Raw genomic sequence first — 12553 nt, 5'->3', positions numbered from 1 at the left:
TGTGCCACTGTCAGACACTGCCTATCCAACTTCCAGTGTTCGCAGGCAGATGATCCAGGCATCAATGGCAATTTGGTGTGATGAAACCTGCATGAGACGGAGCACTTCAAGGATCTCTCCCACTGTATTGGCCCTTTCCATTGGACGCATGTTATTCTCAGATATCAGGGAAAATTGCCTCGAGGTTCTGTCCTAGATAATGCATTGATGAATGTCTCTCCAGTGGGAGGTATTCTGGACTCACAAGGACAAAGCAGACTGTCCAGTGCTTGCACAGGTACAGGCATTGCACACTTCACTGGCTTCAAATTAACGTTGCCCAGAATTTGAGTTTGAGGCCTTGACTGAGCAAGTGGAGAGCTTGAATCAAGACAAGTCAGAGCTCTGCCAATTCTTTGAAGTTTGGCTGGATTTGGCGGCCATCATTAAAAATGCTGTTGTCCATACTCGTTGACCGTTAATGCGCCCGTTCATTGACCGTTAATGCGCCCGTTCCACTGCACAATCTGCTCAGCAACCAGGTTGTTAACAGGAGTGTTGCACATCGCCGGCGCAACCGTCTCCAAAGCTTGTTTTCAGCTTATACTGGCAGGATAGGTTAGTTCTCAAGAACATAAGATAAGTGGAACTGTTTCAAAAAGGAATCTTCTGCAGTACAAAGATCAACCATAGAAGACACCAGCAATCATTGTAAAGGAGCAGAAGTTGGTCTCATCTAAAGACATAGCTGAGGCACATAGGAGGATGGACATTGCTGAGGAACGGGGCACGAGTATTCAGCAGATCTCATGATGTCCTTTCAGCATCACCCCTGTTAGATGGTGACCTTCTGTTGGTTGTTAACAAGTCAAAGCTTGTCAGTGAAATTGAGCCTCACCTTAATCTCACCCAATGAAGCTCTGAGTCTACTTATTGCCCTCATGTTCAGGTAGACTTCATGTCAAAGATCCATCATATGCCTATGGCAGAATTTAGGTGCTGTCATCAATGCCATCATCAACTCAGCAGTATCCCTCTGCTGACATCCAGAGCTCATCCATCTTGTGACTCCTACATTGAGATGTCATTGAAGGAAGGTGAACGCATGCGGTGTACCAACTCAACAACTGCCGTTGACATCATTGGCGTGAACGGACTAACACCCATTCCTCACCAACTTGATAAGTTCCGGGCCTCTGTGGATAACAAGTGAAATCTCCAATTGTTAGTTCCAGACATGATTTATCATCAAACCAGAGGCAATACTACAGCCCTGTTGTTCTTGATGATGAGGTGCTACCAGCAAAGTCAGCTGGTGGTGAAGAGATTCCAGAGCTCTTGAACTGCATTGATGAGGCTTAGGCCAGGTTGCTGGTGCATGTTGAGTGGGCTGTTCGTGTGAAGCAGTGCAGAAAAGTTATTATACTGTAGACTCAAATGATACAGACACATTTGCATTGCTTCTCCACTACAGCCCATATTTCCAGGAACTTGGTATGCAGGAGATTTGCCAGCAGTATGGCACTGGCTAGATGCTGAGAATGCTTCCCCTCCATCAATTAGTCTCTCATCTTGGAGCATCACTGACAAAAACTGTGATCAAAGAACATATCCTGTAAGGAGATGATTGCATGAGTAGGGGGGTTGCATGAGGTTGGGACTAAACATGCAGCCATTGTTTCTGATCCAGTCCAGTACTTGCTATCTTTGGAGAGGCCAAAATATTGACCGAGCAAGATGCAACATTGGCTGGGAAGTACTTGGTGTGTGTCTGGGCTGGGGCCAGATCAACCACAACAGCTGTAATATTTGATGATCACAGAGTATAAATGTACAGCATTGGTGATGGAATCAATGCTCTTCCTCCCATCAGTAGTAGAGATGTCCGATAATATCGGCCCACAGATATTATCGGCCCGATAATAGCATAAAATGTAATATCGGTCAATATCAGTATCGGATTTTTGACCCATCAAAACCGATATGATAATGCTTGAATTACTGTACACTTTTCTCTTTAATTATTTATCTATTTTGCCCAGATGATGTTAATATTTGGAAAGCTTTGTTGCATTTGAGAATGCATCTAGTGGGGCATTACAATAAAATTAAGCATATCTTGTTCCACAACAGCAGATTTGTAATATTACCTAAAATTTGTTATGAGGAAAAATAAACCACATATATCGGCATCGGTATCGGCCGATATCGGAATCGAAAATTTAGAGTTGGACAATATCAGCATATCGGATATCGGCAAAAAAGCCAATATCGGACATCTCTAATCAGTAGTGCTATAAGAGGGCACATTCACAGAGGGGCATTTCTAGTTCATAGAGTCTGCAACATACGTACTTCTCCTCTTCTAGTGGGGGCTCCTCTCTGTGTTGACTGTTGCAGTGCATGTGCTGTCCTGTCCTCTGACTGTGTGGAAAGGTTAGGTTTACATTTATAGTGGCTGTTCCTTATTCTTAATAATGACCTAATAGGCAAGCACATGGCCGAGTTCTTCAGAATAGGGAAAAGACCTGGAACATGACCTTGACCTTTTAAGGACTATACTGGCACTATACTGACACAAAATAATCATACAAACTCCTCATACCATAATTGAGAATTTGTTTCTCATTTTTACAATGAAAGATTGACATTCTTCAGAATAGCAAATTTGACCTTGACAATGACCTTTTAAGGTCACAATCACACATTCTTCTCATGAAATTGTCAGAAATGATTTCCTCTCCAAAAATTGGTCAGAATTGATGTATGGCATGTGTATAAACAGTTTAAAAGTAAAAAACACAGGTTTTTGTCACAGGCGATGGCGGCCATATTTGGTGGCCATATTGTGAAAAATCTGGCACTATGGTGGACGAGCACCTCCGTGATTTTTAATGTCTAGGAACCCACTAACTCAATTCCAGTGAGAAACGCCCCCAACTCATAATTGCGAACGGGTCTACATGGCTGGTCCAGGACTAATTGAGGTGGAGGGTCTGAGGGTCCTCCCCCACAAAGTTTTGCATTTCTTAGATGTAATTCCCTGCATTTTAATGTCCTGTGTCCCGTTTCAGCTTGATATGGAACCCATACTTGTATCTCTAAATCACGAAAAAAAATATTCTGTATTTCAAGGGGCTTGTGGGGGGCCAGAACCTTGCCGCCCAAGGGCTGCTTCTGGCCCCAGGGCCGCAATTTGAATAGCCCTGCTGTAGGCTTTCAGGTGATAAACCAAGGAGCCTCTCTTATCTCTGAGCTTGTTATCCCTGTGTGACCCCAGTTTGCCAGGGTCTGCTGATGTGAAGATAGTGGTCTGAGAGGGCGGGAGGACGAGAGCACAAGAAAAGCACCATGAAATCACTTCCTTAGAAATCCAAGCTATGAATATTAAAAAATGCCAGTTTTCAAATAGAGAAATGTTCTTCTTGAGCAGCCCATCTCTAAACCACTACTATATCATACACCTGAAGGGAGAGGCCATCAACATGGTGGCATTACAGCAGACCTATGGTACATTTGAAATAAGTTAATAATAAAAAAAAATGTTGCACAGGACTAGGAGTGACACAGTTGATCAAGATGTTGGAAAGCTTTGTAATGTGGATATGGCATTTGTGACTGGCCAAGGCATGTTGCCAGGCCCACTGACAGGACAAACGGGTATTTTGTCCCGGGCCCAGGAATGAGAGAGGCCCATAATGGGGAGGGGAGGGGAGTCCTCATGAAGTTAAAAATAATTGTTCTATTTTTTTTAAGTTGTTTTGAGGGAGAAATGGTGAGATATATTTGCATTCAATAAATGATTTCTAGATCTTTTGCCTTTCTTGATCAAGAACCCCCCTACCACCCCCAAATGCGCAAATGGTTTGGTCTGTCATGAGGGGCGCATCAAACACGGCATCATTCGGCTTCAACCAATGTGCCACGTGCGTGCCATTTGCCAACAGTTCTCAGTACAAATCAGGGTTATGAGGAAGGGGGGCCCATTCAGAGATTTTTGTCCCGGGCCCAGCCAAAGCTGTCAGCGGCCTTGCATGTTGTAGTAGGGTGAGGCTGTTTTGTTAAGCTCTAGGGAGTGTTTGCATACCTCTACTAATCTAATGAATACCAGTGCGTGACCCACCCCATCCCTGCAGACTGCCACCAAGAGGAAGAAAAAAATGACAAGAACCACAGGTACAAATTCTAGCATTTCAGTTTCAATTCTAAGTTCAGTTGCCACAAACAGCAACAAAGTATAATGTGAAGGGAATAACTGACAGAACTGATATGTGAAAGCCCACCTCGAAAGCTCCCAATCATTGTGACAACACTCCACAGCACACAGTGCTCACAACTAAATTGTATTTATGCCGCACCCGTGCAAGGGGGCAACCCCAAATGGCGCCCCAAGGGAGCATTGCGGCGGGACAGTACCATGCTCTCAGGGTACCGCGGTCATGGAAGATGGGGGAGAGCACTGGTTAATGAATCCCACCACTAACCTGGCAGGTCGGGAGGCAAACCGGCAACCTTTGAGCTACAAGTTGGACGCCTTAACTGCTTATTCATGACTGCCCAAAAATACGGGTGTCCACTGTAACCTCTGAGAAAGCAATACTTGCACACATGACAGAGGGATGTTGTCAACGTCGCTGTCTATACCAACAGCTTCCATGACTGTTGAATGGACCTAAGACATCCATTCCAAATCCTCTTCAAGTGCTATACAACATTTCAAAGGTGGTAAAAGATGATCGAAGGATGTTCTTTCAATGTGCTGCCACAAGGTGGTGATAAAGACTTGCATAACGTTCCAGCTCTGTGCAGTGATTTTAGACCCAAAACAAACACTACAAGATGTGGCATATAAGACGCAACTATATTGAAGAAATACGATTTCTTATTAGACAAATAAGACAAAGAGGCTGTCTAAAATGTTTCTACCACACAGGTCCTCATTAGGCCATGAGACTAAGCCCTGAAGATGAATTGCATGCTTGAAATGTGTGTTTTTCTACAGCCAAGAGTTAATGAATGCCTTTTATTTCCCAAATTGTCAGTCCTCTTTGTTTACAGTTTGGATCTGCCTGGATCAACCTTTTCAATAAAAGTTTTAAAGGATAGCAAAAGCTCTGACACAATGGGTTCTGTATAGAGGGTTTTGTTTGGTTCTGGAATAGCCTTGGGGGCCAACATTTTCTATGGACATTACGTTGTGGAAATCTTCAAATAATTTTCAAAACTATATATATGCATTTAATGATTTGCATCTGCATTTGCATTGTATGCTGACATACAGCATGTCTATCAAATCTAGAGATGAGTGATGCGGAAGAGAGAGTGAAACATGGTTAACAGTCATTTTTCAATACTGCATCTTTTTCAATTGACTGGCAGTGGCAACGAAAGGGTCAGTTCATACATTTTAACACCACCGCTCAGCGACCCACCCACCCGAGACCCCTTTTGGATCCCGACTCACCATTTAAGAAACACTGGGTAACATGATGAAAAACTGCAAAAGCTATATGTACAGTAGGGAAGAGCTTCTTTATTTCATACACACACAGTGATAGAGTAAATAGACAAATCAAGGACTGATTATTGGCATACTACTCAATAGCTCTACCAGGAGGTCACAACTACTATGCTTGATATGGTGATTAAAATGACACATGGCTCAATTTTTCCCAAGAAAGAATTTGGTTTATTGATCGCTGGGGTCATTTCTATGTGTGTCATACAGCAAATTCTATGAATTTACAGAAGTACATAGAAAGTTGAAAACTATGTGAAGTTGCCAGTTGGATTTGTGGCCAGAATCACTACACTGGATGACGCTAAAGCCTAACAATTACTAAGTCACAGAAGCTGAAATAATGTGAACCCCGTTTTATGTGCAATAGAGTAAAGGGTTCATAAAGACAACAACAATCCTTTTTCCCTCAGTAGCCTTACACAGGCTGAGCTCCCACTTCAAATATAAAACTGACTGTGCGTCAATGACTATGTGAGGGCCTGTTCTCAGATCTAACATACTTCCACCACTCTGACAAAAGATATGGAAAAAAATATAATTATTTAGAATACTTATATGTGGTTCACGCATATTGGTACTGTTTTTATTACAACAACAAATGATGACACCATGGATTGTTGAATTGCATGTCAAATATGCTTGTCCCCAGAACGCCTGATCACAGACAAGGATGGAAAAAAGCAAAAGCAAAAAAAAAAGTTCAGAGGACCACCATTTTAAGCATAGTGCAGCAACAGTAATCGACCTTTCCAAAGAAAACAATGTGGATAACGGAAAAAGAGGCTGTTTATCCTTGGCTGGCCTCTGAACCTTCACGAGAGCAGCAAAATGTTGGTAAATGATGTACTGTATTTGGGTTAGTTAGCAGGTACAGTAGAAGGCAGATGGCCTGTGGATAATACCAATGTATTGTGAGGATCTCCTGAGTCACTCTTCCCAAGCGTCACCATACTTATTCTTCTTCGCTGAAAAGAAAAAGAAGAAAGAGAGGACATATCACCATGTTATATTCACTTTTCCTGACCGACATCCCTGCCAAAAATTGGATGCCCTATTTGTTCATTGACAATCATTTACCAGGTTTCTTGATAACACGAGCATTGACTGACCTTCCAGAGGTACACGTTCATCTGTTTAAAGCAATTTCAATTTGTAATCAATATCCAATATCAATGTCAATCTATTTTATTTTCCTTAACCATTTGTAATTGGCTACTTCTCATGGAACATGATTATTTATTATTATGCTGACAGTATACAGTTTGCGCATGAGTCATGCAAACTCTATTGATTTTGAGTATATAATGTGTTTTTTCTCAACCTTAATCATATGGATGCGTTTCTTACTCTAATCAGATTCTTATTCATTTAAGTCAAAATAATGAATATGTGTATTTGCTTAAATCCAACTGAACTCTTAAATAATATATATAAAATATATTTTATAAAATATTACAAGATTATAAAAATTATTATAAAATATTGTTGCTATCCATCATGCAGGGATTAAAGCAAAAAAAAGTCATCTGACTGAACTTTTTTACCGGTTAGGTACCCGATCGAGTATCACTCCGTAACCCTACGAAAACCAATGTAGCCAGGCTTTGCCCTCATAACGAAACATACGGAATGGTGCCAGAGCCAGCACTAGGCATAGGCAGACAGGGCAGTCGCCTAGAGCAGAATAGACCTATGTCTTGAGGGCGCCAGTAATACCAAAAAGTGCCACAAAATCAGAACTTCAACCAACATAAAACTGTACACTTCACATTAACAATGAATATTCATTATACACTCAGTAGGCCTATATACACTCTCAGTATGAATGTACCTGTAGGTACTAGATCAGATGTGCTCAATCAGATGTGTTTACATATGCCAATTTCTAAATACAAGAAAAAGGAAAGAGGGAAAGGGGGCAGGCCTAGGCCACCAGATTGACTGGAACTGGCCGAGAATGGAGGGATAATGGATATATCAGACTGCAAACATTGAACTGCAATTTGGGGCATGTTTTGGTTATTTCCTCTTATTTCTACCCATTGTTTATGAATTGTTCACAACATTATGCAGAATGGATTCACAATGAGTGTTGCTTCAAAATGGTCTAGCTGATATCACAGAATTATTGACTTGGAATTGCAATGCGTTGATACACTGACCCCATTATGGGTTTTTTTGTAGTAGTAGTAGGCTATATTTTGTCTTTCCCATCAGAATGGGCTAACACTGTTCTGGTGAAAGCACTGGTGCGCATTGCTTGCAGTATTTCTGACATTTAAAAAATAATGCACTGGTCATAGCAATCAGAGGGAGAAAACTAGTTGTTGGTTATTTTGTATGTTTTTCACTATTCATCCTGTTACAGATAACTTGACGTTGACGTTTACAAACAGGGTGCGGTAGTCTACCTCTTGTGTTTTACCGTTTTGAAAACCTATGGCTACCGGTACTTTTTTGCTTCTCGATGTGCGGTGACAGGCACACGCTTACCATTGATTTAAAAAACGTCCCCGATTCCTACACGCAACCGTGTTCTCTCCTACAAGCTGACACGACACAAGCAGACACGACACAGTCACAGACATACGTCTATCGAAAGTAACACACTTTCCCAAGCTTGTCGCGTAACTTTCCACTCGAATCAAGGCAAATCACCCAGTCTTGAGTGCGCAAATAACTGAACTCAAACGAAGCGTATAGTCCGAGAAGATGGGCACAGACGTTGAGCCACTCAAAAACAAGCACACACACAACTGTTGCTGCACACTATTCCAGTTAGCAAAAATAGCATCACACAGTAGCCTACAACAAGCCTTGAAAGTGAAACAAACACCGAAACGGCATGAGTCCACCCATCAGAACACTGCTTCCCAGAACAAGACATAAAATATTGGCTCTGCCAGGGATAGCCTCCGTGACCCCTGTAAAATGCAACCCATTTTTAACTTATTTCTTAAATATATATCGACAACAACAAAGTTAATATGCTATGATTACAGGTGAGACTGTAAATTGTCAGAAAGACAACTAGAGCTAGTTCTACACGTAGCCAGTCAAACGCGCTAAACTTTGAGGATGAAACGCATGGTATTACGCATGGTATATCCTAGCTAGCTGCCAATGATAGCCGTCCCATTGGGGCTATGAATAATGTTAGTAAAAGTCACAATGCTTAAAAGGAAAACCCTTCATGAAAAGGACATCATGCGCAGTCGAAGTAAACTATTCTTTTTTTTCTAACTATCCACCACGGCAGGCGCAATGATACGTGTCCTACCTTCTTCCAGCTATGCAGATGCATATGCATTATTATTAGCCCATATTGGGATATCAGTTCAACTCGTTTAATGATGGTCATTGCACTTTAAAGACATAGTATTACACTTATTTTCTTTTCTGCCATCAGCAACAATGTTGGCTATTTGTTTTTTTAATCTCTCGCGCTGCGCCGCAACTGATTTGTTGACCGCTCGTGTACTTTTTTTTTTTTTTGGAACACGGAAGACGATGGCTCAAAACTACTCAGTGAATCTGTTGTATGACACCACCGGTGGTGGCGTGTATAACTAAATCCGTACACCAAACACACCTTTCCTCCCCTTCTCATGACCAGGAGTGCTCTCGATTTGAGTTCAGTTGGAAAGTAAAAATTGTAAATTAATTGACATGAATTATAAGGACGGAAATCCGTCCAAACGAAAATCCAGTTGACGGAAATCCGTCATAGCGACGGAAAACTTTAATCCCTGATCATGTTCTGATAATACTATTGGGTGTATTAGTTTGTCACATTGTGGGGACATTTGTTGGGGGTATGATGTTGTGGGGACATTAGATGGGGGTGCTGTAGCTCACTCTCTCTGCTTGGTGCGGAGCTGCTGGAGGCCTGGGGTTTGAGCATGGAGTCTGCCTTCTGGGTAAGCGTGACCTCGTAGTTCTCCCGGTTCTTGCTGCGGAGGTCCTCGTACAGCACCGGCTTCCTCTTGGGCATATCCTCGTCCTCCAGGAAAGGAGCAGCTGAGCGGTGGAGATTACAGACAATTACAGAGAATAAAGGGACCAATAATAAACTTTTTCCAACGCGCTCATCTCAACAAAAGTAAAGAGTAAATGGGTGCTAATTCCATAAGCAATAACATAAAGGAGAAGAAAGGACAGCACTCCTTGTCACTTAAGATGTTGTTGCCTGGCGGATGTTTCGCTTGTAACCATCTTCTGTGGTGGGTGGATGCATATAATAAGGACTACAATTTCAGATACAACAACCTCCGATGCAAACTTTGAACACTGCACCTTGCAGAAACTTCCATCACCCTTTTCACTGCTGCTAATATTCTGTATGTTCGTCCAAACATAGTTATTAGAGATCATGTCACAGGTCATGTCATGTCTACCATGTATGATTTTAGTTTACTGTTATTTTGCACATCATGAATGTTTTGAATGTGTGCACACACTAATTTATATGTCTTTCCTAACACAGTTTTTGCACGATTCAGCAAGAAGCACCACATTTTTCTGGTGAAGCATAGAGTGCAGTTACATGCACAGACTATTACAGTTTCAAACAGAATATTGTCAGTATACAGTTTAAAACAAGTTCAGGAATATTCCATTTACATGTATGCAACAGAATCAGCAACTGGAAGATCCCGGGAACAAGGCCACATTTGAGATAAATTAAGACTCACATGACTCTTGCAAAACTATACTGCCACCTCTGCAATGTTCGTTGCATGTAACTACGCTCACTGAGGGACCAGTTTGATTACCTTGCGGTACATTATCGTCCGCCACTCCCGAGGGAGCGGACTCGCTGAAGCTGGAGCTGAATGGAGCGGGCTGGTAGGAGGACTGCGGTGGAGGGCTGTTGTAGGAGTAGTCAGAAGAGTAACTGAAGGAGTCCGGAGGGGGCTGGTAGGCTGGTGCTGCTGGCTGCTGGGGTGGCTCGTAGCTGGGCTGGCCGCCGCCTACCTGGTTTGGATCCCCCAACTCTGACTGGCCCATTCTGTTGTTTAATAACACCACCACAACAGTCAGTTTGAATTAAATTTTTCTTTATCGGCACGCCTGTTTGCATCTCTGTAGACAAAGCTTACAATGATCTTAACAACGTTAAAACTTTACATTGCATTACATTACATTTAGCTGACATACTTTAAAAAAAAAAATCAAAGTGGTTATGGTCCCTGGAGCAGTTGCGGAATATGTGCCTTGCTCAACAGCACTTCAACCATGGATGCAGGAAGGGAGTGGTAAGGGTTAGGATTGAACCTGCAACCTTCTGATCTACAGTCCAACTCCCTAACCATCAATTAAGATCAGTAAAAACAGACATATTTCCACTTGAAGCATGTGAATACCGTGCAGCACATGTCCACGCTGATTTCACATGCATGAACGAATCAAACAATAGTACGATTTGTAAATCCATCAAGATAAGGCTAAATGATGCAAGCATGTGAACCTATGATGGGTGTAAACAAATAGAAGTCTTACTCTGGGGAGATATTACGCAAATTTCCTTGGCGAAGAGCTTCACCCAAAGGTGAATTTTCAAGCCTCTTGAACTTTTCTTGACAGACTTTCATGTAGGACATCTTGCCACCCATGTACGCCATCATTCCAGCAACTGCATGTCAAAACACAACAGAGAAATATGCATTCAGATTGGCACACAAACGCAAATTCATCAAAATGTAGCCAATAAAGAAATGCACCCCCTTCCCCAATGTCTCCATAACACTTACAGGCAACTTTTGGCAATGAACCAAATCGTGGCGATGGTGACAGGACTCCTAAACGTACAGACACCGTAATAAAAAAAAAAACAAAGTTTTAGATGTTTATCACCATAATAAAATTATTATGTGGAGGAGAATAGAATAGATATTACCTCTCGTCACAAGCACTTGAGTAGCAGCCATGGCTACAGCTGAGAATGGTAATGCTAAGAAGACAAACATTAGGACACATCAATATTGGCAGGCCCATATATCCATTCATGGAAAGAATTCAAAGTTCAAGATGACCAGTAAACAAACCAAAACTCACATCTGTACCAAAAACTCTCAGAGTTACACTCCCTGAAGACCCTCTTTTCATCATCGTTGGGTATATAACCTGCCCCGACAGGTGACTGCAAGAGCAAGGATATAAGCAACAGAAAGAGAAACGTTCACACAAAACAGCATGAACTCAATTCTGCTACACGAAAATGATTATTTGGTATGCTGATTCGTGTCAAATCTCAGACTACATTTCCAAGCTTGAAGCCATGTATAGACACCACATATGACGACACCAAGGGATTGATGTCTGAACTCAAATAAACTTTGCTACAAGCGAAGTCCTCCATGTAAGAACGCCTCCGCTGCTAGCTAAACAAACACCTAAGGTAGCTATATAGCTTTACATCAACTTTGGAATAATATAAGCATATAACAAAGCCTCGAGCTAAGCGGTCATAATAGTTATAAAGAGGTAACGAGTGGCTATAATCTGATCTCAGTATGGAATTAAACATTACAAGACAAGCTAGGTCTGGTCGTGAATGCCTTCATGTCTTTACCTGCACACCCCCATGCTGTTGGGGACCTGGGTATCCCGAAGTTGCTTGTGACATGGTGACACACACTTCAGCTAGACAAATCTGTCCACATAATTTTAACACAGTCTACAGTCTCGACGTTTCCCCTAAGGACATGGCGAATGTTACATTACATCCAAAGGTTTATCACACCAGTTATCGAAATGACCTCCACTCCAGACTGACAGAAAGAAAGATGATCCGGAAGCAGTTAACAGCAAACCGGAAATAATAACAGCAAATATTGTAAAATAAGAGTATTTATTTACAACGCAGTAATAGCACAGCCCTTCCTAAGAGTATCTGTGGTAATAGCACATATTATTTTAGGAAGTCTAAAAGACAGACGAAGACATTTTGTCTAGTTTAGTTTGTTAAATTAATGTCAATCAGTTAAACATGATGATCACTTCAAAGCATGGGTTTACTTTATGCCCTAAAATGTCTTGTCTAGTCTGCCC

At 41.8% G+C, this 12553-nt stretch overlaps 1 protein-coding gene across 1 annotated transcript; it reads right to left on the bottom strand.

Moving 5' to 3' along the window:
• Window positions 1–5492: 5492 nt before the first annotated feature.
• On the bottom strand, window positions 5493–12302 carry ociad1 (OCIA domain containing 1). The gene is made up of 8 exons (XM_063201326.1): window positions 12075–12302; window positions 11558–11642; window positions 11400–11453; window positions 11254–11301; window positions 11003–11135; window positions 10276–10511; window positions 9359–9520; window positions 5493–6465 (listed from the first exon to the last, which is right to left on the bottom strand). The coding sequence occupies exons 1-8, from the start codon at window positions 12126–12128 to the stop codon at window positions 6428–6430; spliced, it is 810 nt and encodes a 269-aa protein (XP_063057396.1). The 5' UTR covers window positions 12129–12302; the 3' UTR covers window positions 5493–6427.
• Between the last annotated feature and the right edge of the window lie 251 nt (window positions 12303–12553).

Source organism: Engraulis encrasicolus, chromosome 6 (genome assembly GCF_034702125.1).
Source record: "Engraulis encrasicolus isolate BLACKSEA-1 chromosome 6, IST_EnEncr_1.0, whole genome shotgun sequence".
Lineage (NCBI taxonomy): Eukaryota > Metazoa > Chordata > Actinopteri > Clupeiformes > Engraulidae > Engraulis > Engraulis encrasicolus.
This window is presented reverse-complemented; position numbering and strand designations above follow the sequence as displayed.

Coding starts and splice junctions, on each gene's coding strand:
- ociad1 (XM_063201326.1), bottom strand. CDS start 12,128: ATGTCACAAGCAACTTCGGGATACCCAGGTCCCCAACAGCATGGGGGT. Junction 11,302..11,399: donor TCAAGTGCTTGTGACGAGAG/GTAATATCTATT, acceptor CTGTACGTTTAG/GAGTCCTGTCACCATCGCCA. Junction 9,521..10,275: donor GGACGATAATGTACCGCAAG/GTAATCAAACTG, acceptor TCCACCGCTCAG/CTGCTCCTTTCCTGGAGGAC.